Source organism: Calliphora vicina, chromosome 3, assembly GCF_958450345.1.
Source record: "Calliphora vicina chromosome 3, idCalVici1.1, whole genome shotgun sequence".
Taxonomy (NCBI): Eukaryota; Metazoa; Arthropoda; class Insecta; order Diptera; family Calliphoridae; genus Calliphora; species Calliphora vicina.
The window spans coordinates 45,864,860-45,891,825 of NC_088782.1; the positions used below are offsets into that span (position 1 = coordinate 45,864,860).

Below are 26,966 nucleotides of genomic sequence, written 5' to 3' on the forward strand. Positions count from 1 at the left end.
TCGGAATTGTAGTTTTTGCAAGACGCTTTTTTTTAGCAAGACGCTGTTGTTTGTTTTTTTTTTTTACTACAATAGAGTGCAAAAAAACCAAACAACAAAAGTCAGCTGTCAAAAACATATGGTAGTTTATGAAACTTAAATAGAATTTAAATGACCAACGTTGACCATTTAAATATCATTTAAAAAAGCACTGAGAAACTCATTTTCGTATTTAAATAGAACTTAAATATAATTCATATTTAAATACGAAGTCAAAAACTGGCTCTAAGACCCACCATAATTTGGTATATATACTTTTTTCGTCCCAAGAACGAAGCCTATTGAAACTGGCTAACATCCGTAAATTATTACACCTATCCCCCGTACAAATGTTCTCCCGAAATTGGACTTTATCGGTCATAAATGTTTAATTTATATAGGAACCAACAAAAATGTCGCTCCAAATAAATTTAATATATACGGAATTCATGTCACCTAATTTTATGATGATCAGTCCTTAATTAGTCATAACTCCCGCTTCCGAAAATAACTTTATCGTGCATAAATCTCTTAAAATTGTTGGTATACACATAAAATTCAACTCTCATAAAGTAATTAATCACACGACCTAATTTCATGACGATCAGCCCATAATTGGTCATAGCTCCCATATAACCCACTTCCGAAAATCACTCACGAATATAAATTATTGAAATTTTAAAAGAAAAATTATAAAAGCAAATGAGACCCTTACCAAAGTTTCGTTGCAATCTATTGTACAACATATTGCTGAAAAATTTGTTGAGATGCAAAAAGACGCTGTAATGGAAGCGGAGAAGACAGATTTTTTTAAGCTCCGAATTAATATTAATATTAAGCTGTACCTCAGATCCATTAATTTCCATATCATTTTTATATAGGCGCTTGCAAAAGCGGAAAAGTTCCACACTTCCACCTGAAGTAATTCAACTATTATGTTGCACTGAACCCATGGAAGAATTTCACTATACCCACCAAGACGATGAAATTAATGAAAGTTAAGAGGACCTTTTTGATTTAAATTTACAAAATGAATTAGATTTAAGCAATTACTAAAAGTTTTAGTATAATTAAAATAAGTTTGCATTAATGATTACAAAAGGGTTAATTTTTGGTCGTTAAACCACCCATATAAGACCCGCTTCGGAAAATCACTTTAAAGTGAATAAATCTGTTAAAAATTATGGTATACATACAAAATTCATGATAAATAACTTTCATATAGACACAAATCACACGACCTAATTTCATGGTGATCGGTCCATAATTGGATTTGTAATCCAGTTATTGAACAAAAAAGATGAAAAATTGGTTAAAAAAATTTAAAAAATGGACATTTTTGCGATTTTTAAGGCACTGGGTGCACCTTTTTCGGGTAGGTATGTTCCGTACTTATTTTCTACTATTCAATATCTACAACTTTGCTTCAGCCACAAAAGAGATATTCCGTACGGTATACGAGATATAACCGTGATAAAATATAGAAAAAGTGATAAAAATCCACCTTGAGGAAAAAAATTCGTATGGTCATTAAATTATTACGGCAGCCAACTTGACAAAACTAATGATGCAGAAGTTCTTATCCTTGGGGCTACTTTCACGTGCAATTGTCAGAATTGAGTCCCAAAGCAATGAACTGAAAAATGTTGTACTTGAATTGAATTCGTAATTGAAAACACTTTTTTTTTTTTTGTATTTCAGTTACGAAAATTATCTATTCAATAATTTTTGTATTTGAAATTCAACCAATAACGAAAATTGTATATTCAATTGTCAAAATAATCAAATTCAAAACTCAAAATTCAATAGAAAATATCAAGAAATTTTGTTTTTGAGCAAATGAATACTTGATTTAATTATGAAATAATTGAAACCAGTTCAATATGGGTTAAATGTTTGAATTGAAATAAAATTTTTTCTGTGTAACCTATAGTGCACTGTAAAAAAAAACTCAGACATGCTGAACTCTAACTTTATTCTACGAAATTATCTACTCAACATGTCCTTTCAGAATAATAGGGTCGCTATTCTGTTCCAAAAAGAACAAATCAAGCCAATATCAGATACTCTGTTCCAAAGTGAAGCGTAGTTATCCCAAAAAAGAGCGTTCTACATCAATCGAAACAAATAGTATTCGGACGGGGCAAGGTCTGGACTATTCAGCGGGTGAAGAAACACTTCAAATACGTTGTCATGATGGAATATTACGGTTTTATATCTGGCCGCATATGCAGAGAGTTTTTCGGTCAATGCTCACTTTAAACGAATCAGTTGCATTTGTTACAGGTTCTCTGTGATTTGCACCCACCAAATACAGCGAACTAACTTGGCCGGGCTTCATATACATTATTCATCGCAAGTAATGATTCGGTGCAAAAAACGATTTTCTTTTACAGCGTTCAAATATCATTTCTGACATGCAAAATCTCTAGGCTTCAATTCGTATGGTACAAAATTTCCCTTCTTTTTGATGAATCCTGCTGCTTGCAAAAGTTTTGAAATTGCTGCCAATGACATTGCAAGCTCTTGATGAGTTTGAAAACAATCATCATGGAGTAATGCCTCTTCCGTGTCAAAATCACCACTTCTTAACCAAACAAACCATCTCTTGCAAGTTGAAAACGATAAAAAAAAACATACGCCATCTACTGTAAATCCAGCGTTTTTAAGTCATACACCCAATATTTTAACGAGTCTATTGATCCAGGGCAACAAAAGCATCAAAAGAGACGAAACCAATTTGATTTATCCCAAGTGATCACTGATCACTATTTTTACCTCTCACCAATAACTACAGACGACAAAAAAAGCTACATGGAATATTAACTACTTCGTCAAGTTAACAGTTTTTGTTTTGTTTTTTTTTTTTTTAATTTTTAGTTTGAAAATGTTTCATTAACTGATTGTCAAGCATTAATTTAAATATACAAACACAAAGATAGCCAAACTGACACATGCACACAAACAAACATATGCATGTTTATCCATACAAATGAGATTTCAACATTCATACATAGATTGTTTAGGGTGACTTCAATATCTCTAACCAGTCAGTGACTGTCACTCAGCCAGTCACTGTAAGAGTGTTCTTATAGTGGATTTTATTTTGTTGCAATTGTTGCTGCTACTGTTGTTGTTGTGTTTGTCTTTTGTGGCACGATGATGTTTGTAAACATCAATTAAAATTAACAAGAAAATGTTGTTGGAATTACTCTTTAGTGGTCAAAATGTTAAACTTATCGCAAAAATTTTCAACACATTTACATAAAGATGTGAACGCGTATGTCATGTTTAAGCCACAAAGAATGTTCACTGGCTCTCTTTCTCTTTCAGCTCTGATGATGACGGCGACTACTACTTACTACGTTGTACATGCAACACACATCTGCCACATACGAGTAATGTAAGTACTACACCTTCTTGTTTAGGTGGTTGTTTTTTTCCAAACTCTTATTCACTCACTCACTGACTGATGAAGATGATGATGGTTTGTTTTAGCGATTTGCTAAAATGTTGTAGTATGTTATGGGGCGCTCGCTCATAGCCAGCCAAACGATACACATAGACCAGTATTTTAGCAGTAGTGCGATGATGCGGCTGGACATGGACCATGTCGTGTACCTTCAACAAGGAATGAACAAAAAAAAAAAACCAACAACATCGACAACGACGATGATGATGATGATGATGACTACAACAGCAACAAAAGGCTGCCACAGATAATCTGCATATTGAGTTAATTGCACGGAAGTAATGAAGTTTATGTTTAAATAAAATTTTCATCTAAAGTGAGAGAGTCAATGTTTAACATACGTTCAACGAAAAACCCCCAACAAACACACATAACATTTATTACAAACATTAATACTTAGTTGCTGCAGATGCTGGTGTTGGATACTAGGAGTATGTCGTCGATGACGATAATGATGAGGATGACGATGTTGCATGGTGTTGATATGTTCTTATGCATAGTTATGCAAAGAGTAACAAAAATAAAAAAATGGGATTCTATCAAATGTTTTTATTTAAACTTTGGGTTTCTTTCGTAGATTTTATAGAACATGATAGTGTTGAGTATCATGTAAGATTTTTTTGTATTCTTCTCCAGTTTGTTTCTACTTAGATTTTTGTAGCCCCCCAAAAATGAAGTCAGCACATTTGTTGTGTTTTTGTAGCATGAGAATAGTACATGCTGAAAAAATTTAGTTGGGAAATTTCTAACAATTTATTAGAAATAAATTGAATTTACTGAAGTTAATTTTGAGGATCTTTGAAATATTGAGCACATTTTCTACATATTTAAAGCATAGACTTTACTATATCTAAAATATAATTATTAATGGTTTAATTGTAGCCATCATCACTACCCTTAGGAATAATTTGTATCGTTTCTATAAATACTCCTGGTACTTCATATAGTAATCTAGCGGTCTTAAACGTCGAACTCAAAACCCGATCTAGAAAACTAAAAATAACTCTCAAGTATATTCCAGATTTGGTTGCTATTTAAAATCGAGAAAATCGGACCACAAATGGCTGAGATATAAGCAACTATCTTGATTTTTACTTTTTTCACCAACAATTATTTTTTCACAAACTATTTTTTTTTTGGCTAATTTTTTTAACAAAAATCTGTTTTCAGCAAAAAAAATTTTTACAAAAAAAAAGGTTTATTTCGCTAAAAATTTATTTTATTTTCATACAAAATTTTGTTTACCAAAAATCGTTTTCAATATTTACCTTAAAATATAAGCTGCACAGTTGGGCAGATTCGAAATTTTTTGGAAATAAATCTGGCATTTCTAAACGGCTGGTCCGATCGGGATAAAATTTGAGTTGGGTGTAGCCAAGGAGTATTCGAGTTTAAGTTATTAAAATGGGCCCTACAAATAATCCAGGGGCGGCGCTCAAAGTAGGGTACCTTCGACATGTAATTTTTAAACACGTGTCATTTTTTTGTTTCCCATCCGATTTCAAAGAATTTTATATTTTTGGAAAGCGCTCGGCTAGATCTTGAAAAAAACATGCTTGCGTGTGCTATTTATCTCTTATAATTTCCTAGTTATAGGCATTTCAAAATTGAAATTTTAAAATTTTGCCATACCTTGGTCCGCTTTTTTAAAAATATAGGGCGCACTTTTGGACCGAATGGACTCGAATTTTTTTTTGTTAGTTAGACAACTAAATTACCAACAACATACAAAAGATTTCAGTGCAATGTCGATTACGAATCCAAAAATAACAGATTTTCAATTTAAAAATTCAAAAAATAGTATATTTTTGCTGTTTTTTGGACAAAAAGGTGACATAACTCTTTTTTTTATTAAAAAACAACTTTCTTTAAGAACATATAACAATTTTATGTTTTTCTATAAAGTTTCTTTACGGAGAACATTTTGGTATAAAAAAACATGTCCTATTTTTCGAACATTCGGTATCTCGGGAACTATTGGAGATATTATTACAAAATTTCACATGGTTAGAGCTGAGGTGTTTCTGAGTTGAATTACATTGAGTTGAATTATATATACATAAATAGTCCTTGAGAAGATCTACAAAAAATACGCTTACATGTGTAGGTTATCTCCTTCAGTTGAAGAGATATTTAGGTTTATTTATTTATTTTTTTTAATTTTGCTCGATTTGTTTTTGTTTTTTAGATATGGCTTCCCTACGGAGGGTCGAATTTTTTTTTCAAAATATCAGCTATATTGGCAATAAAATTCTAAATAAAATAAAAAAACTTGGTAACAGTTATCTCGTCCGCGTAAAAAGTTACACGCATCCAAAGTTGGAACATGTAAAATGGGCCTAATTTTTTACGATTTTTCCTAAAAAAAGTCCCTATATTTTTTCTTTTGTAGAAACAAATTTTCTTTGGGACTATATACAATTTTTATATGCTCCGGAAAGAAAACTTAATGCAAAAGCATGTAAAGTAAAATTGGGCTCACTTAAGCGGACACAGTATCCCCCAGACCTATCCAAACTTGGACAATTTTAAAAAAAATATTTAGGTTTCAGTAAAAAATTCTAAAAAGGCAAAGCACCGATCCTCGAAAAAGTTCCGTATTTGTATAACCCTATATGTTGTTTAAATACTTAGAAAGTTGTTTTACTATCACACGGTAAATAGCGTCACAGTAGGCACTTTTCTAAAAAAACTCAGTTTTTGGAACACATTTTCCCCGTTTTAGGAATTTCGGTATTTGAAAATAAAAAATGTCAAAAATTATAATGTCATTAATTTAAGGACATTTGGATCTAAATTAGTTCCCAATTTTGTTATGATATCTTTAACCGTTAAAATTTTACATTAAATCAAATTTTATACTTTTATTCGTGGAAAATCACAATATGAAAGTTTTTTTAGTTTTTAAGGTAAATGAAGTCCCAAAATTTTATAAAATTATTTAATTTTATTAAAATATGAAAAAATAAATAAACCTAAATATCTCTTCAACTGAAGGAGATAACCTACACATGTAAGCGTATGTAAGCGTATGTAAGCGTAGATCTTCTCAAGGACTATTTATATTTTAAATTTCAGCTCATTCGGATCATAAATGAATTTTTGGGGATTTTTTTAAAAATTTTGAGACCCGAGGTGAACAACTTTGAGGGGGCACAAAATGGCCCGTATTACCCCTAGGAAGCTGAACAAATGTAATTCAACTCAGAAACACCTCAGCTCTAACCATATTTTGTAATAATATCTCCAATAGTTCCCGAGATACCGAATTATTTCCAAAAAAAAAAGTTTCTAAACCACTGTGCGCCCTTTGGAAATTGACCTATTTTTTATCAAAATTTCAACTTTGGGCCATATGTTCTAAAATCCCAAAGCCACATGATCAAATATCCCAGAAAACGGAAAGCAGTTTTGGAAACCCTGATGTGTTCCCTATTTATCACCAAAGTATTTTCCCAGCCCCGAAGGAAATGTGGACCCTATAGGCAAAATTGTAAAAAATACCATTTTTGGGATTTTCGCTCCAATTTTTAGGAATTGCGGGATTCCCTTTGACCTTTTGACAAGTTTCTTTACACCTTGTTATTTAGAATAAGAAACTTAAAAAACGCTGAAAATTTCATTGAGTTTCGTTAATAAATAAAGATTTTATTACGTATTACATATTCATTGAGTTTCTAAAACTAAAATTTATATCAAAATTTTAATAGGATTGCAAATATTAGGAACAATTTGATCCACATTTATTCCGAGCTATATTGTTATGTTTAGATAAGTTAATTTTTGGTCTTACAAAAAAAATTTCAAGTCAATATCTCAATTAGATTCAAAAATATGCCACTTTACATTTAAGTCTATCAAAAATATTGCACTTTTTCATACTAAATTTTTTTTATAAATTTTCAATTTTGAAATGCCTATAACTATAAGAGATAAATAGCACACGCAAGCAAGATCTAGCCGAGCGCTTTCCAAAAATATAGAATTCTTTGAAATCGGATGGAAACAAAAAAATGGCAAAAATTTAAATGTCGAAGGTACCCTACTTTGAACCCCCATAGCGCCGCCCCTGGATTATTTGTAGGATGCATTTTAATAACTTCAACTCGATTACTCCTTGGCTACGGTCACGTCAAATTTTATCCCGATCGGACCAGCCGTTTAGAAATGCCAGATTTATTTCCAAAAAATTTCGATTCTACGCCACTGTGCGCAGCTTGTTCAAATCCGAAAGTACGGAAATATGTGAAATTTTGAATTTGACAGATTTTTAGTCAAAACCCCAAATACAAATCTTAGTGCCAGAAATAAAATATTTACAAATGTACAATATTTTTATTATTTTCTTAAAGATTATTAAACATAAAATGGGTCCAAATTTTAATAGGAGTCCTTCATGGGTGTAACCCAATTTATGTGGACAATTTTGATTTAGCATATTTGCTCAAAAAACCCAAAACAGAGATCCCAAACGGAATTCCGTTTTCCATATCCGTTCCAGATACATATGTTTTGAATATGCAATTTTAAACTTTTATAACTTTAATAATAAGAAAATTTTAACTTTAACAATATTTTGCCTTAATTTTGTGCAGTGTATTTAGAATTGCTGTTGCATTTCATCTCATATCTATACATTTTGGTCAAAATGTCGATCGAATGGTCGTCGGTTATTTGGTCGGTAGGTTTCTTTAGATATCAAATTGAAAAAATCTGTAGTAGCACCAGCAGCAACAGCAGTAGTAGTAGTAGTAGTTATTACTGCTGGTGGTGTTGGAGTAGTACTTTACTGGAAACTAACATGTTTTTAAGCGTTAATGAGCCACATCTTAAAACAAGATAACCATTTTATATGAATATTTTTTTGCTGACTCTTTTGGTTACCAAAAATAAAAAAAAAACAACAAATTTAAAAAAGAAATAAACTTTAATAATGATTGGCAAGTTTCATTTAAAAACATCACTTTCTATATGACACCTTTTTTGATGATGTTCAAAAATTTAATTATCAAAAATAAAAAAGAAAACCGAAAAAATTAAGAAATTTTTATTATATTTCTTTAATAAGACTTCAAACTGACAATTGGATTGGTTGGGTTTGATTTTAGCCACGAGTAAAAAGACAACAAATGTTTCTTTAATCTTTAATAAGGACGTCATTTTAAATTGACACATCTTTACGTTTTTTTCTCCCCTTTAAGACGCATTAAAGCTTTGATTTCGACCGTCTTGAAATCATTAAAACCAAAAGTTAAACACAAGTAACAGGCAGACAGACAGACAGAAATCTTGTTGTCAGAAAAAGTGTCAAATGACACATTTAAAATAAAGATCAATTCAAATTAAGGAAATTTTCTACCCTAAAATAAAGCCACAAAAAAGAACAAGATGTTTATGTCTGTTTTTTGTTCAAAAAAAAAAAATATTAAACATGTGTTTGAATGACAGTTAATTTTAAATTTATTGTCGCATAAAGCCAGATTTTGGAAATTATTTAAAAAAAAGAAAAAAATATTTTGCTGTGGTCAAATCAAAGCACTGGTATATGTATAAAAACGAAAACAGCAACGGCTACAAAAGTATAGAAAGTTTTTAAAACATATCAATGGGAATGGATGTCTGAGGAAACATGACAAGAGTTATATTAACGGTTCCAAAACACGCTTTGCTAGGATGACAAGTCAGGAGAGGCACTATCATTTAGATCGAGCTGTCAAGAAAAGCGCGGAAAATATTGTTCTAGCCCGACCATAAATACCCTACACTAAGTAAAAGAGCAAAAACATTTTTCTTTTAAAATTTCAATAATTTACATTTTTGAGTGATTTTCGGAAGTGGGCCTTATATGGGGGCTATGACCAATTATGGACCGATCACCATGAAATTAGGTCGTGCGATTTATGTCTATATTAAAGTTTACTATGTTGAATTTTGTAGCCATACCAACATTTTTAAGCGATTTATGCACGTTAAAGTGATTTTCGGAAGCGGGTCTATATGGGAGCTATGACTAATTATGGACCGATCGTAACAAAATTTGGTGACATGAATTTTGTGTATATAAAACTTATTTGGAGCTGAATTTGTGGAGATACATATATAAATTAAACATTTATGACCGATAAAGTCCAATTTCGGGAGGACATTTGTATGGGGGCTAGGTGAAATAATGGACCGATTTCAGCCAGTTTCAATAGGCTTGGTCCTTGAGCCTTGAAAAAATAATATGTACCAAATTTCATCGAAATATCTTCAAAATTGCGACCTGTACTGTGCGCACAAGGTTTACATGGACAGCCAGCCAGCCAGCCGACCAGACGGACGGACGGACATCGTTTAATCGTTAGACTAATATTTTTGGGCGTTACAAACATCTGCACAAACGCATTATACCCTCCCCACTATGGTGGTGTAGGGTATAATTATGAAACCGCCGACTATTAAGAGTAATTTCATTTTACCCTTTGGTAGTTATTTAATTTTTCAATTTTAGGAATTATTTCATTTTTAATGGGAATTATTTCATAGGGAGTTATTTCATTTTGGAGCTATTTCACGGTACCCTCTTTTGAATATGCTGCTAAAAGTTATTACCCACATAATTATAATTTGACTGCGCTACGAACTAAGTCCCCAAACCGCAAATAAACTAAGGCCCCAAAATTTTATATAGAAAAAACCAATAACGAAATTTAGGGACTTAGTTCATTTTTTGGGGATTTATCTCATTTCTAAAATTGGGGATTTAATTCATAATGAAATTACTATGGGGTTTATCAAAAATTGGCTTCGCTCAGAAAAGTTGTTTTGCCTTGCGCATTCTGGGCGAAGCTGGTTTTTGAAACACCCAGAGGAGAAAAACCTTTGCGCGCGGCCGAAGGCCGGCAATGCAAAAAGTTTTTAGTATACGAAGACGGTTTATTTTTCATTTTGGTTGGGGATTTATTTCATTTAGAACTTTTGGGTTTTAATTCATAATGAATTAAGCCCCTAGTTTTGGGGTTTTAATGCATTTGTGGTTTGGGGACTTTCTTCGTAGCGCCTACTTTGGAAATCATCGTGAATATATTGCCGATTAAACAACTCTACCAAATTTAATTTGAAAATCAGTCATCGATTCGCGCAACTTATAGACGACTGTTTTATTGAACAATTGTGTTCAGCCATGGGGACAGACTCCATTACAACCAGAAAAATGCACGGCGTGGTGGCATCTCGGTTATTAAAATCTTTATTTATTAACAAAACTCAATGAAATTTTCAACGTTTTTTAAGTTTGCAATTGTAAATAACAAAGTGTAAAAAAACTTGTCAAAAGCAGTGTTTAAAAAGCTACGATAACTAACAAATTTTTAACTGTTGCTACAACTACTGCTTCAAAAATGTGTATGTAGCGGTAGCAGTAGCATTTTTTCGTTTTCTTGTTTTTTTAAAACTACTGCTACCTTCAAAATATAAAACTCTTAACAGAGCAGTAGTAATAAAACATGAATTGTAAATGGAGTAGTAGCATAAAAATACAAATCATTGCTACTGCTCTATATCGAGTTTTAATTTTTAAGGTAGCAGTAAAGTAGCAGTTGATGCAGCAGTTAAGGTAGCAATAAAAGTAGTCAAAAAAGAAAATCTTCAATCATAACACCAAAATTGACAGAATTAAACACTGTGTGTTGTTTTTGTTTTGAGAGAGTTTGAAAGAATTATTCGTTTTTATTCGTCTCAGATGTTCGTCTTGCTAACAGAAAGATCGTGTTTTCTGTGTGTATAACAAAAAAGCCGAACTTTTGTTTACAACACGACCAACTTACACAAATATACATTCACAACAACAACACATAATATACTTTTTTGGCTGAAGATTTTTATTTTTGACTTATTTTATTGCTACCTCAACTGCTACTTAGCTGCTACTTCAACTGCTACTTCTATTACTACTAAATTTTAAAAGTAGCAGAATTAATAAAAAACTAATGACTGCTACATCAAAACTTTTTCTTTTTTAAGGTAGCAATAGAAAATAAATTACTCTGCTACTTTTAAATTTTTCTTTTATTAGTACTACTACAACTACTGCTACCAAAATGTGAAGGTAGCAGTAGTAGTAGTAATTATTGACTCCGAGTTTTTATTAATTTTTTAACTAGACTACTTGTGTTTTTTCGTTGCTACTGCTACTTGTAGTCTAGTTTTTTAAACACTGGTCAAAAGGTTAAAGAGAATCCCACAATTCCTAAAAATTGGAGCAAAAATGGGGAATTTTTCAATTTTGATATAAAGAAAGTTGTTTTTTTATACCCTTCACCTTCGTGAGAAGGGTATATTTTTCCACAACATAATTTTTCGACCCTATAAAGTATATGTATTCTGGATCCTTATAGTTAGCGGAGTCGATTAAGCCATGTCCGTCAGTCTGTCTGTTGAAATCAACTTTCCGAAGACCCCAAATAACTTACATACACGATTCATACATCAATATCTCCGGAAATCTTCCGGATCGCTTGCTATTTAAAATCGGTCCACAAATGGCTGAGATATAAGGAAAAAAACCAGGACAACCTCGATTTTTGACGTATATCTGGATTACTAAGTCATTAATATAGACAATATGGATATCTAATGATATATATTTCAAAGACCTTTGCAACGATGTATATAAGATTATAGTAAGGTGGACCTACAATGAGTCAAAATCGGAAAAAATATTTTTTAACCCGAATCTTTTTTTCACCAAAAGTATTTTTTCGCTAAATATTAAAAAAAAAATAAAAAACGAAAAAAAAATTTTAAAATTTAAAAAAAGCTATTCCAAATTTTTTTTTTTACAAAATATGAAAATAACAATTTTGAAAAAAAAAATTTTTAATTTTGTTTACCTAAAAATATTTAAAATTTTTATTTTAAAGTATAATTTGTTGAAGGATATATAAGATTCGGCACAGCCGAATATAGATCTCTTACTTGTTTTTATTAAAATTAAAAAAAACCCTTTATAATTAAAGAGGGCGCCAATACAAAATTTCTGTTGTCATATTCATCATAGTGAACAACTTCGTTTAAATCTTTATATAAAAATGAAAAACTTTCAAACCCCCTTTAATTTTAAATCCAGGTGTCTGTCATATTTGCTGCCTTCTTGTCAGTCATTTGCATAATTCCATTATTGTCATTATTCTTATTAAATTACACAAAACTTTAATTTACACACATGGGCAATTGTAACTTAAATTACCAAGAAGAAAAAAAAATTACCTTATACAAATACAATATTGTATGTATTTATTTATTCAGACACCTGAATGTAGTAAAATTTAATTTTAATTCAAATCAAATAATGGATGGTACACAACATAATTGTTTAAATTGAATGAAATAACTTTATTGAATTATAAAATAATTAAAATTAAAATTTTGTGTCTGCATTTTTCAATTACAATTAATGTTTTTGCAGTTCATCAATTTTGTTTGCAAATATGTAGCTACAAATTCTCGCATTCAAACACACAGATACAGATATTTACATACTTAGACATAAAGCAAACACTATTACATGAATGAACTTTAAACCTTTTAACTAAAATAATGTACGAGTGAATAAACAAATGTGAATGTAAGTGCCTACATAAGTAGTTTGTTTGCAAATGTTTTGGATATAGGAGGGAGATTTACATAAATATGGTTTAAAAGAAATATAACTAGATATAAACTGAATAAAATGATATTTAACATATTTTTCTTGATCAGAATTTATTAGAGAAATAAAGCAGATTTAATACTTTTACGAGTTTTTAAAATCTGTTTGATTTTTAGTTCGCAATGGAAAGAAAAAGTCGAGGACTAAAACAACGTATTTCCCAGCACATGAGTTAATCCAGACAAGTAGAATGGATGGATGTAAAAATCTGAATATTGAAAGAGCTTAAGCCCTAAAATTTCTAAACAACCTACTTGCTTATTTGCATTTTAAGTGTAATACTAATACAATTGAATAGAATTTATTATATTTACCAAAATGTTCATGTACAAGTACTATTTTACGAAATAATTTACTCGTAACCCTGTAATGCTTGCTAGAGGTGGTGGTCGGTCACTTGGCTAGCGAAAAGGTGTCACAAGTGTTTCCAACACTAGCTTTGATAAAATATGGACGATCATTTCCACACTCCTAAATGGTAAAAAAAAGTTCACTATTTACTTGTATCTTATTAATATACATTTATAAAATAGGTCCGACCAATAAATTTTGAAAGAGGAGACAAAAAAAAGGCACATGTATCGGCGTTTTGAAAGTTTACATCTGAATTTCATTTGAGGGGGGGGGTTAAAGTTTCCCAACTCTGGCACATTCTTATTGTTAATCGGCATAAGAAACCATGTGATCCTTACATTTTAGGTATAAAATGTTTTCTGCAAAATTCATGCTAAATTTTTGGGGTACTTTAAAATAAAATTCTTAATAAATGCGAAATTAACCCTAAGCTCTCTTTTGATGTGTCTTATTTCTGTCTTTCTGGTTGAATTTTCCGTTTTGGTGTATACAGGGACTTATAGTAAAATTTCAAGGATAATATTTTTGCGGAACATTTTAACCCCTTAAATCCATGTTTTAATGGTGATTTTTGGTCTTTTCTAAAAGAAGGACAAAAAAAACCATGGTTAACAAAGTTTTACGTTCATTAAAACTTGTTTGTGTCCAAATTCATCTCGATATTAATATTTATAATACAATTATGAATATTCAAGTCATTTTCTGAGGGGAACCTTGTATGGGGACAAATGGTGACCGATTTTCGACATACTTTACAGTATAATTTCAGTGTACTTACAATAAATTTGTGCAAATTTTTATCAGTATTGCCGCATAATCAACATCAAAGAATAATAACAAGAAGTGAAACGCTGTCAAAAACAACCTAAGTCGGTTGTCAAAAAAAACCTAACTATAAGAATGTATTGGTTTTCAAACCACTTTCACCACACTCCTCAAATACACAGAGTTGTAAAAAAGCGACTTTAAAAATTATAACAAAGTTTTATTACAATTAAATTTAAAAATTCAAACAAATCTTAAATTACACTATACAACACCAAATAAAATTACGAGGTCCGACCAATAAATTTTGATAGAGGAGACAAAAAAAAGACACGTGTATCGGCGTTTTGAAAGTTTGCATCTGAATTTCATTTGAGGGGAGGTTAAAGTTTCCCAACTCTGGCACACTCTTACTGTCAATCTTCATAAGATACCATATGATCCTTACATTTTATGTATAAAATGTGTTAAAAAAAAGTTATGTAAAATGTTACGGAGAACATATTTGTATAATATGTTAACCCTCTAAATCCTCAAGGCATGGGTCTTTTTTGTCCTTCTTTTAAAAATAAGCAAAAAACACCATTAAAACAGGGATTTGGAAAAAAATTGATTTTGTTGTATAGTGTTATTTGAATTATATTTGATCTGGAGAGGTTTTATAAGCAGATTTTTCCGCTTTTTATACCCTTCACCATGAGTGGCAAGGGTATATATAAGTTTGTCATTCCGTTTGTAATTTCTACATTTTTCATTTGCGACCCCACAAAGTATATATATTCTGAATCGTTATAGATAGCGGAGTCGATATAGCCATGTCCGTCTGTCCGTCTGTGTGTTGAAATCAACTTTCTGAAGCCCCCAAATAACTTACATACACGAATGATACATCAATATCTCCGAAATTCTTCCGGCTCGATTGCTATTTAAAATCGAGAAAATCGGTCTACAAATGGCTGAGATATAAGGAAAAAACCAGGACAACCTCGATTTTTTACCTATTTTTGACCCATATCTGGATTACTAAATCATTAATATAGACAATATGGATATCTAATGATAGATATTTCAAAGACCTATGCAACGATGTATATGAGACCATAGTAAGTTGGACCTACAATGGGTCAAAATCGGAAAAAATATTTTTTAACCCGAATTATTTTTTTTCACCAAAATTTTTTTTCACTAAATATTAAAAAAAAAATTTAAAAACTAAAAAAAAAAAATATTAAATTTAAAAAAAAAATTAAAAAACAATTTCGAAAAAACAACTGGAAAAAAATAAATTTTGTTTACATAAAAATATTTAAAATTTTTATTTTAAAGTATATTTTGGTGAAGGGTATATAAAATTCGGCACAGCCGAATATAGCTCTCTTAAAAATGAAGTTTATTTGAATTTTTTTTATTAATTTCCAATACGAAATTTTATAAATGTGTTTATTTTAGTTTTTATTTCAACCCCCAAAAAATTAATGTCAAACAGTATTTCGGGATATTTTTGTATGGGTGCTAGGTGAAATCATTAACCGATATTGCCCATTTCCAATACCAAACAAATCTTATCAACAGAGAATATTTGTGGAAAATTTCAGCCAGTTTGCTCTTTTCGTTTCAACAGACAGACATAGCTAGATCGTCTTAAAATTTCATATGAACCCATATGAAAAATTTCACTAGAACCGAAAAAACGGGTTTTTAGCAAAACCCGTTTTTGTTATATCTGTGCCGAAATTCTGTAACTTTTTATACGTTCCTACCGATGTCGTTAAGTAACGAAAAATATCGGTTGCTTTAATGAATTTAATATTCACTATTTGAAGTCAACAATATCTCTCAGTAATACATTTTAATTTTTTTACATTAAGTTAAAAATATAAATGTCAATATTTTTAAAATTAAAAATTCATAAAAATATTCACTATTTTCTCGTGTTTGCAGATAAATTTGTAGTCGTGTGAATAAATAATCGCATTTATATATAAAAATCAAGCATCAGCACACCCAAATATGTTCGCGAAACCTACTGAAAACAAAGGAACATAATCCATATGTATATGCCACTACAAGTGATCATTGATTCAAAATTTAGATACATATGTATGTGTTGTTATAAGGACAGTCGACAAATTCCAACGAATTTCCTTCTTTATCGTTTCATATCGCCAAATATGGTTTAAAATGCTCACTAAAGAAATGTGTTAAATATGGATATTATGCCCCAAATAAAAGTTGCTCTTAAAATTCGAATATTATTTTCTAACATTAATATAATTGGTCAATTCACAAGGTCTCTTATCATGTCATATTGTCCTAATATTTCACAGTGGTTTTTATTGCTTTTCAATCAAAAAATGTTCTAAAATAATGCTATGCTTATTGTGATATCGTAACCAACCAGAAGAGACCTGCTCCGAATGCTTAAAAGTCGGTTAAGCCGAGCCGCAGAGTCGTGATATCGAGCACTTAGCGCCAAATTATCGTAAGCGACATTTTTAAAATTTTTGTTTTATTGCAGAAATTAAAATTTTATGGACCGACTGATAGCGTTCTCAGAATATCAAAATTGTTAATAACATCAGAAATATAGGGGGTAAGATTTTATCGTAAGTCAATGTTAACATTTTACAGTAAACGAATTTTATCGTAAGCGACACACAGTGGTATATAAAAAAAAGAGGGAAATAAATCTGTAACTTCTAAATGGTTAGATTGGTTTGAATGAAATTGCACGTGCGCAAAGAAGAAGTGTTGTCGAGTTTAAGTTTTGAACGTGGACCTCATGGGCCCACCAGGGGCGCGACCAAGGGCCCTCAAAGTAGGACACCTCGGGTATGTTACATTTTTAAAACGATATTATTTCTTGGTTTGAGTTCCGATTTCAAAAACATTATACATGTATAATCTTCTCATCGAGCACTACAAAAAACCTCCTCGTAGCTATCAATTATCTATTATAGCTTAGAAGATATTCGCATTTGAAAATTAAATTTTCAACATTTTTACCCACCCTACTCCAGTTTTTTTATAACAGCGTATCCAAATATTTCCCGATTTTCTCCAGTTTTCCTTTATTAGACTAACAACACATGTATGTGTCAAATGGAAAAAGAACTGTTTAAAAATAATGACTAAGTCCAAAGTTATATGCATTTGAATTTAAAAAAAATTTAAAAAGCGATTTTTCGCTAATTTTTTGGGAAAAAAGAACTTTTTTCTTTTTAAGTTATCGCAAAAAATTTCTAAGAGGATGTATAAGGAATTTCTACTTTCTGAAAGCTAAGTTTTGATAAAATATTTCAAAGGAAAACCAATTTCAAAATTGTTGTTACCGCGGGGACCAGGTCCTTTCAAAAAACATCTATTTTTTATGTAAAATAAAACTTTAGGGCAAAAATTCTCAAATCACGTATCCGATATCAAAATATAGTAAACGATTGTAGGTGGCTCAATATGTTTCTAATTAATTTGTAAAGGGCCCCGATAACCCCTACCCTGGTATGGATATTATAGCAAAAAACCTAAAAATTAGCATTTTTGAATTTTTCAACACTTTTTTGGGAATTGCGGGATTGCTGATAATAAATTTCAAAATTCGTTTTTATTTCTTCATTTTAAATAGAAAAATCTACATAACTGTGAAATTTCATTAAAAACTATTTATAAATAAACATTTAATTTCAATTCGAAAAATTTGTATCTATGCAAAAATCCAATATAAAACATTTTTTGTCATATTTTTCTATAAAGTATTCCATGAATTTTTAATTGTCAAAAGTTATAAATATTGTTGAAATATAGACAAATAGCTTGAACGAAATTATATTATATCGCATCATAACATTTTTAATTCTATGTATAAATTTCAAAATAATCAAAAAAAACCCTCTCCTGTAAAATTTGTGTTTTGTCGCTTACGATAATTTGGCGCTAAGGGCTCGATATATTAGGACATTATGACAATATGACTGATAAGAGACCTTGTGAATTGACCAAATATATGTATGTCTAAATTTATATTAAAAAGATAACAACTTATTTCTAATATTTATGTTACAAAGCTAACTCCTAAACAATTATCGTTATGGCTTAACTAGAACATTTTATTTGTCGTTAACCTACCGACAAATTTGGTTATCTACCAACTATTTTTAACGAAAATAATCGGTAAAATTTAATTCGGAATATCTCTTAAGGAAAAATATTGTTAACTAACGAATTTTGATTACTTAACGACAAAATTTTGTCGTTAAAAAGTTACAGAATTGCGGTATTGGGCCAAACAATTCAGAAAGTATTTTTGACAGATTTGAGTTTTTAAAAGTTTGGTTTTTTTTAAAAAAAAGCGGTAAATCCATTTAAGTGAAGTTTTTTGCTTATATCAGAAATCCAATTACAACAACAAGAAACTGGTCAATTGACTGGGACCAGTTTCTTGTTGTTGTAACCGGATTTCTGTAACCGAAAGTTCTATTCGTAAAAACGCGGTAATTCCATTTATTGAAAGTTGTTGCTGATAAAATACTAGTCATTTGACCAGTCTCTTATTGTAACAGGAATGCTGTCGTCGAAAGTTCTTCCCAGGAAAAAAACTTCCGTAAAACTGCGATCGTTCGGGAGCAAAGATGCAAATATCATGTAAACGCTCAGTCTGTCTTTTGTTAAAAATTACTGCTTCTAAGGGGTACATTGTCACATGTAAAACTAGCGGGAAAATTCTATTTGTGAAAATTGTGTGGTTAGAGATTTGTAAATTTAACATTAAATACACACATTCAATGCATATTGTTAAATTTTAAACCTGCTTGCATGAGTTTGTTACTTAGACGTAATGAAGTGGCAAAATATTTGTTACTTCCTCACCTTGCCGCCTGTTGTTTAGATGAAAGCAGGGTGAGATGATTCATGCTAAAACCTGAATATATTTTCTACAAAATAGTTTGCACGTAGATCTTAAATGGGGAATTCAAATGAGGTGATATTTCACAAGCTATCGATGCTAAAAAATAGCCATGGGATCCAAGTTTTAAAAGCTCTGAGATTTAAAAATTTTCTGTACTTGATGGTAAATTATAAAACCCTCTATTCTTATAAGATGCTAACAAGTAAAATTTTCTGAAATATTAAAAATGCGAGATTTACAATAGATGGCATATTCTTTGGCCAGGTTTTTGTTTTTAATAACTTTTATGTAATTTTTTAATTACACTATAGTGTAAACAATGTTTCTTTGCTTCTAAAATGAAGAAATTTGTGCCAACAAAGCGTCATATGCGGGAAGTTTAGCTTCATGTGCCGTTGACTGCTCGCCAAAGCTTATAGTGAATGTACTCCATCGGTTTCAACATGCGAGAGATGGTTTTTGCGGTTCATAAATGATGATTTTGGTAATTGGGTATCATACGAATTGAAGCCGAGAGACCTTGAAACACGATTTTGCGCTATAAGTGACAATCATTTTTGTACCGAAAAATGGATCCATTACGATATCCCGAAGCGTAAGAGATCGTATAGGAAGTCCGGCAAACCAACCGAATCGATAACAAAGCCAAATATCTATGGCGCTAAGATAATGATCTGTGTTTGGTGGGAGAAAAAGGAACCTATATGTTACGAGTAGCTGAAATCTGACCAGACAGACCATCACAGGGAACCTGTACCGAACGCAACTGAATCGTTTGAAGCGAGCATTGACCGAAAAACACCAAGAATATGCGGCCGGACATAAATCCGTAATATTCAATCATGACAACGCTCGGCCACATTATACAAGGTGGCGCAAAAGTAAACTTCCGATGTTTTTTGGCTGTAACTAAAAAAAAAAAATGAAAAACTTTGATTCTTCTTGTGGATTATTTTTATTTGGTCTTTTAATTTATTTTACATCAATTCGAGAATACGATGTCATGTAAATGGCCGCAGCCACAGTTGATTGTCATTTGAGCCCTTTTTATGGCATTTTCCATCACTTTAGCCAAAACTTCCGGCGATAGGTCCTCACATTCTTGACGGATATTGTCTTTAAGAGCTGCAAGAGTCAAAGCCTTGTTGACATAAACCGGCGACTTCAAAAAGCCCCACAAAAAGAAGTCTGGAGCGGTCAAATCAGGCGATCTTGCTGGCCAGTGCAAATCGCCAAAACGGGAGATTAGGCGCCCGGGAAATGCATCCGTTAGCATATCGGTTGTGGCACGTGCAGTGTGTGCCGTTGCACCGTCCTGTTGGAACCACATGTTTTCCAATCCCAATTCATCAAGTTGCGGCAAAAAGAACTCGTTGATAATTTCTCTGTAGCGCTCACCATTCACAGTAACCGTTTGGCCCGCGACGTCTTCGAAGAAAAAAGGTCCGATGACTCCTCCAGCGAAAACAGCACATCATACAGTGACTTTGAGCGGGTGTAATGACTCTTCGGGTTTTACACGCGGATTTTTAGTACCTCAGAAGCGTAAATTTTGCTTATTGCTAAGATGGAAATGGACCTCATCACTAATGATTATTTTTGATTAATCATTATCTTTATTTTTGGTCAAATAAATAGTCAGCAATATTCCGCGTTCTGGAGCAGTGTAGCGTAACATTGTTTATTAACGTGTATTTCGCATGTGTTTACTACACAAATGTCAAAACAGAACTGACATTAGGGGCCAATCGCAAAATTTATAGCATTTTCTGATTGGAGGATTACTTTTGCGCCAACTTGTACAAGACCTGTTAAAAAGTATTTAGATTGAAGTGTTGCCGGAAATAACAATGGTTTCAAAATAAAAGAAAAAAATTTAAAAAATTCTGCATTTTTAAGAATTTAATAGGAACTTTTCTATAAATTTCGAAATCGAAAGAGAATACTTTCGAATTACAAAGCAAATTTAAGAAATTCGCAAGAATAAAAGATTTATTAAAAAATGTTTTTGAAAACAAACATCACATAACATAATCAACCTTTACGATATAACTTGCCATCAAAACCTTCCAACAAATCAAAATCTTCACCAGCTTTGCGGCATTTTGGATATGTCTCTTCCTTGTCATCTAAAGCTTTAAAAGATTTCTCTGCTTTTAGCTTCACATTATCGCCGATATTCAAAGATTTAATACACTTTTTATTCCAATTTTCCTCAGTATCACGCCAGCAGTCACAATATTTTGCTACTTTCTGAGACTTTACTCTCATATCAGGCAACATGGAGGAGGGTTGAACACCAACTTCACTGCAAACTTTAGTATCGCCACAAGACACACAACGTAATCCCTCCATTATAATGCCAGCCGCCTTGGGGCATTGTCTTTTATCTTGCAGCGTATTAATACACTCATCGATGCGTTGAAAATTATCACGTATATATTTCTTTAAGGCAGGCATATGAATCTTATCTAATTTTGAGTCAAGCATATCTTGAATTTCTTCCATGGTACTAAGAAACTGAGTTTGATTTTGCTGCATCCTTTTTCGCAAAATTTCTATCTCCACTATTAATTTTTCCAACAAATTGATCTTTAAATATTCCTCCTCGGCCCGTTGTATAAAACTGGTGAATTCCTCATTTAGTTTTTCGATTTTTTCCTCAAAATAGAACATGCGATCCACCATGGGTGATGATATGCGTCTTAGTAGTTTCTTAAGAAAATCGGTATTTTTCAAAAGCTTACAGGCCATTTCATGTTCCGGATCACAGGTGGTACACAAATCCTCACAACCGTAACTGGACCAATTCTCCCAGCTAAAGACAGTTTCATTGAAATTACTTTTCCTTTGCAACTCCTCCAAATGTCTATTCAATTTTCCATCCAAGTTTTCTACACATTTTTGTAGTCTATCTAAGCGCTCCAGTTTTTGTGAGATTATTTCGACATTTTCATCATTAAAGGGTAGTGGTGATATTTTGGCTGTTTTCAAAATGTCGTCCAAATGCTTGGAGTCGTAGGCATTTAAGGATACCGTTTCGTTTTGGCAATTTAGCTTTTTAAGTAAAATTTCAATTAAACTATGGAGTATAGCAATGTTGACGTTGGTTAGCTGAGGGGCTCCAAGAGCAATTTTGGCTAAATCTTGTAGGGTTATTTCGAATTCATTTGGCATATTGTTTTTTTAGTTTTAGAAATATATTTTGTTTATTTTAACGCTCGTATTTAATTCTATAAATTTTAAATTTGTTTGGAATTGATATAAAAATATACGACAACTGGGTGTTTTAAAAAAAACTAATTTTTACTGTAATTCGCTCTAGAATTTTTAATTTATAATTTTTGTAATGAAATTTCAGATTGTAATAATGAATGTAATTTTATGGATCTTGGAAATTGGTAAATTTAAGACTTCCTAACAACTGAAAAGGCCAAAACAGATTAGTAAATCAGATCAAGTGAAAATGGTGTAAATTTGTGATCCCATTACAGCATCTATTCAACCTAACGTTAGAATTAGAAGGATCTCTCTCTCTCTCGCTATAAAATTGGCACTATATTCAACCCTGAATGGTGACCACATGCGTACTGAGGGTTTCTCATTGTGCACCCTGAGAAAGTCGAAACGAACTTTCCCCACAGCTCAAGTTGTAGAGGCCATCAACGTAACCAACATTTAGATCATTGGTAGGCGTTCATATTGTTGAGATTACGAACATTTTCGTAAATTGACACAACCCGAAAGTAAACAAAACACACGGCAAGAGCGTAAAAAAATACAAAAACTCATTTAGTTGCAAACAATAGAGCGTAAAAATACAAATATTTCATTCTGTTGCTTGATGTTGTTTGCGGATTTTTTAGTTTTAACCCATACATGCACACAAACTACAATTTCTCTTTTTGTGCTTCCCTGAATTAGATGTTGCAAAACCTTGACGAGAGGTGAGCAAGCTGAGTACCTGATAAAGATGTAGAACCTATTAGTGGGGAGCCTGATAATACACAATGTCCGATGAAACCGAATTGAGAGACAATCTCACAGGCCAATATTCCTCTTATCACCTGTCGCGAGGACTATTGAGGCTCTTCTCCTTCCCCACCTTACCCGTCAGCTAGCAGCTGATCGTCACCAACATGAATTCAGCACCACACCAATGACCTATACTGACACCCAAATCTCCCAGGAAATAAACAAGTAGAGAAGTTGTGAAAGGACACCCTTCAAGGACATTCTGCAGCCAACAATATTGATGAAATGGATCGTTAATTAATAACTTATATGTCATTTTGAAGGGTACATATCTGTCATTTATTCCCACTTAGTTATTGAACATTATAATGTAAACAACAAAGTTTTTTTTTTGCTTCGAAAATGTCGAGTTTTGCATTTCTTCTTTAATTTGAAAGAAAGTGCCGCTGAAGCACACCGATGGCTTACCAAAGCTTATGGTGAATGTGTTCCATTGGTTTGCCACGAAAGACAAATATCGCTCCATAAAGATTGTTGTTAGTCTCAATGAGAGCTTGCAAAATCATTGGGAGCTACTCAAGATGCAATTTCAAAACGTTTGAGAGCAACGAGGCGGGTACAATGCGAATTAAAGCCGAAACACCTGGAAGATCATGTGAAGGCCGACCAATCAGCCGAATCGACAAGAAAGTCAAATATCTATGGCGCTAAGGTAATGTTCTGTATTTGGGTGGAACATATGGGTCCTATAAACTGCTGAAATCTGGCCAGACTATCACTATTTATAATGAAGATGTTGGGAAGTTTTGCCTCACCCAACATATAGTCCAGACCTTGTCCTGTCCGAATACTATTTGTTTCGAGCGATGCAGAACGCTATCTCTGGGATACGCTTCACTTTGGAACAGAGTATCCTATATTGGCTTGATTCGTTCTTGGCCTCAAAAGATGAGCAGTTCTTTTGCCTCGAAATCCGTATGTTTCCAGAAAGATGGGAAGAGGTTATAGCTAACAGTGGCCAAAGAAAGCCTTCTGCATCGATCAAAACAAATAGTGTTCGGACGGTGCGAGGCCTGGACTATAAGACCAGATGGCATATTACGGTTTCGTGCCTGGCCGCATATTTTGGACGTTTTTCGGCCAATGCTCACTTCAAATGAATCAGTTGCATTCGGTACAGGTTTCCTGTGCTGGTCAGGTCATATTTTAACTACTCATACCGAGCATCACTAATGATCCGTTGCAAAAATGATTGTCTTTCATAATGTTCAAGCAGCATTTCAGACATACATACAACATCACCTTTCAAAATCTCTCGGCTTCAATTCGTATAGTACCCAATTTCCCTACTTTTGAATGAATCCTTCTGCTCGCGAACGATGATTATACAAACTCTTTTTGAGTTTTACTACAATATTCATGGATGGCCTGGGCGATCTTTTTCTTCCGTGTCAAAATCACAACTGCTGAACCGAACAAACCATTAAACCCATTCACCATAAGCTTAGATGGGCAATCGGTGGGCTTCAGGGGCACTTTTTCCAAAATAAAGCAAAACTTCCCGCATATGACTCTTTGTTGGGACAAAATTCGACATTTTCGAAGCAAAAGTAACTTGTTCAATAACTAAGTGAAAAAAATGACAGATATGCACCCTTCAAAATGACATATAAGTTATTAAACACAAAAACCTCGATCAAAAGATACGCCACATTTTTATACCCTTCACCTTCGTGAGAAAGGTATATATAAGTTTGTAATTTCTACATTTTTCATTTCCGACCCTATAAAGTATATATATTCTGGCTCCTTATAGATAGCGGAGTCGATTAAGCCATGTCCGTCTGTCTGTCTGTCCGTCTGTTGAAATCCATTTTCTGAAGACCCCAGATATCTTCGGGATCCAAATCTTCAATAATTCTGTCAGACATGCTTTCGAGAAGTTTGCTATTTAAAATCAGCAAAATCGGTCCATAAATAACGGAGATATGAGCAAAAAACCGGGACAACATCGATGTTTGACCTATTTTTGATATATATATGGATTACTAAGTCATTAATATAGACAATATGGATATCTAATGATAGATATTTCAAAGTCCATTGCAACGATGTAGATAAGGCTATAGTAAGTTGGATCTACAATGGGTCAAAATCGGGAAAAATATTTTTTAACCCGAATTTTTTTCATCAACAAATATTTTTTAAAAAAAAATTTGTCACCTTTGACATTTTCTTTACCTCTTCATTGAATAAATATTTAAAGCTGTCAAAATGCAGCAGCCTCAGGACTGTTATTGACTGTATTTAATTAACCTCGGGACATAGTTGGATCTTTGATCCGAAAAGTATGAATAAGGATCAATAGGATCGGAGTTCGTGTACTGCAACGTTGATCGACATTTATTAAAGTAGGGCTGGCTGAGCTTTGGAATATGTTGGGGTTTAAAAGGGGGCCCTGACTACCAGATGGTTATAAATTGGTGACCACATGGTCTATGTGGGACTAAAAGGCATAATGCTCTATCCCGAACTCAGTTGTGCCAGAATTACTGTGGTTTTCCGCATAAGATCTTCCATGATACTGATAAAGGCGATGGCCGGTCTCTAAGTAAAACATTTAAACCGTATCCTGCAACTGCACAGTGGGGCAGAATCGAAATTTTTTGGAAATAAATGTGGCATTTCTAAACGGCTGGTCCGATCGGGATAAAATTTGACGGGACCATAGCCAAGAAGTATTCGAGTTTAAGTTATTAAAATGGATCTTACAGATGTTCCAGGGGCGGCGCTATAGGTGCTCAAAGTGGGGTACCTTCGACATGTAAAATTTTTAAACACGTGCCATTTTTTTGTTTCCCATTCCCCAGCTTTTTTTATATTTTTGGAAAGCGCTCGGCTCGGCTTGAAAAAACATGCTTGCGTGTGCTATTTATCTGTTCTAATTTTCCAGTTATAGGCAATTAAAAATTTAAATTTTAAAATTTGGCCATACCTTGGCCCGCTATTTTAAAAATATAGGGTGTAATTTTGTACCGAATGGACTCGATTTTGGTTTGTTAGTTAGACAACTTAATTACCAATAATATACAAAAGATTTCAAATCAATATCTATTATGGATTCAAAAATAAACGATTTTCAATTTAAATATTAAAAAAATAGTAGATTTTTGCTGTTTTTTGGACGAAAAGGTGACGTAACTCTTTTTTTATTAAAAAAAAAACTTTCTTTAAGAACAACAATTTTATGTTTTTCTGTAAGGTATCTTTACGGAGAACATTGTGGTATAAAAAAAATTTCCCATTTTTTGAATATGTCGCCCCTACGTCCTTCGGAATTCGACCTATTTTTTATCAAAATTTCAACTTTGGGCCACATGTTCTAAAATCCCAAAGCTGGGATCAAAAAACGGAAAGCGGCTTTAGAAACCTTGATGTGTTTCCTATTTATCGCCAAAGTATTTTCCCAGCCCCGAAGGAAATGTGGACCTTATAGACAAAATTGTAAAAAATACCATTTTTGGGATTTTCGCTCCAATTTTTAGGAATTGCGGGATTCCCTTTGACCTTTTGACAAGTTTTTTTACAACCTGTTATTTAGAACGACAAACTTTAAAAACGTTGAAAATTTCATTGAGTTTCGTTAATAAATAAAGATTTTATTATATATAACATATTTATTGAGTCTCTAAAACTAAAATCTATATCAAAATTTTAATAGGATTGCAAATATTAGGAACAATTTGATCCACATTTTCTCCGATCTTTATTTTTTTGTTTAGATAAGT

At 32.3% G+C, this 26,966-nt stretch overlaps 1 protein-coding gene across 1 annotated transcript; it reads right to left on the reverse strand.

Moving 5' to 3' along the window:
* Positions 1-21,219: 21,219 nt before the first annotated feature.
* LOC135955307 (uncharacterized) lies at positions 21,220-22,467 on the reverse strand. Its single transcript, XM_065505660.1, has one exon. The coding sequence runs from the start codon at positions 22,378-22,380 to the stop codon at positions 21,238-21,240; it is 1,143 nt and encodes a 380-aa protein (XP_065361732.1). The 5' UTR covers positions 22,381-22,467; the 3' UTR covers positions 21,220-21,237.
* Between the last annotated feature and the right edge of the window lie 4,499 nt (positions 22,468-26,966).

Excerpts from the sequence above, each read along its gene's own strand:
- LOC135955307 (XM_065505660.1), bottom strand. The coding sequence starts at position 22,380 with ATGCCAAATGAATTCGAAATAACCCTACAAGATTTAGCCAAAATTGCT.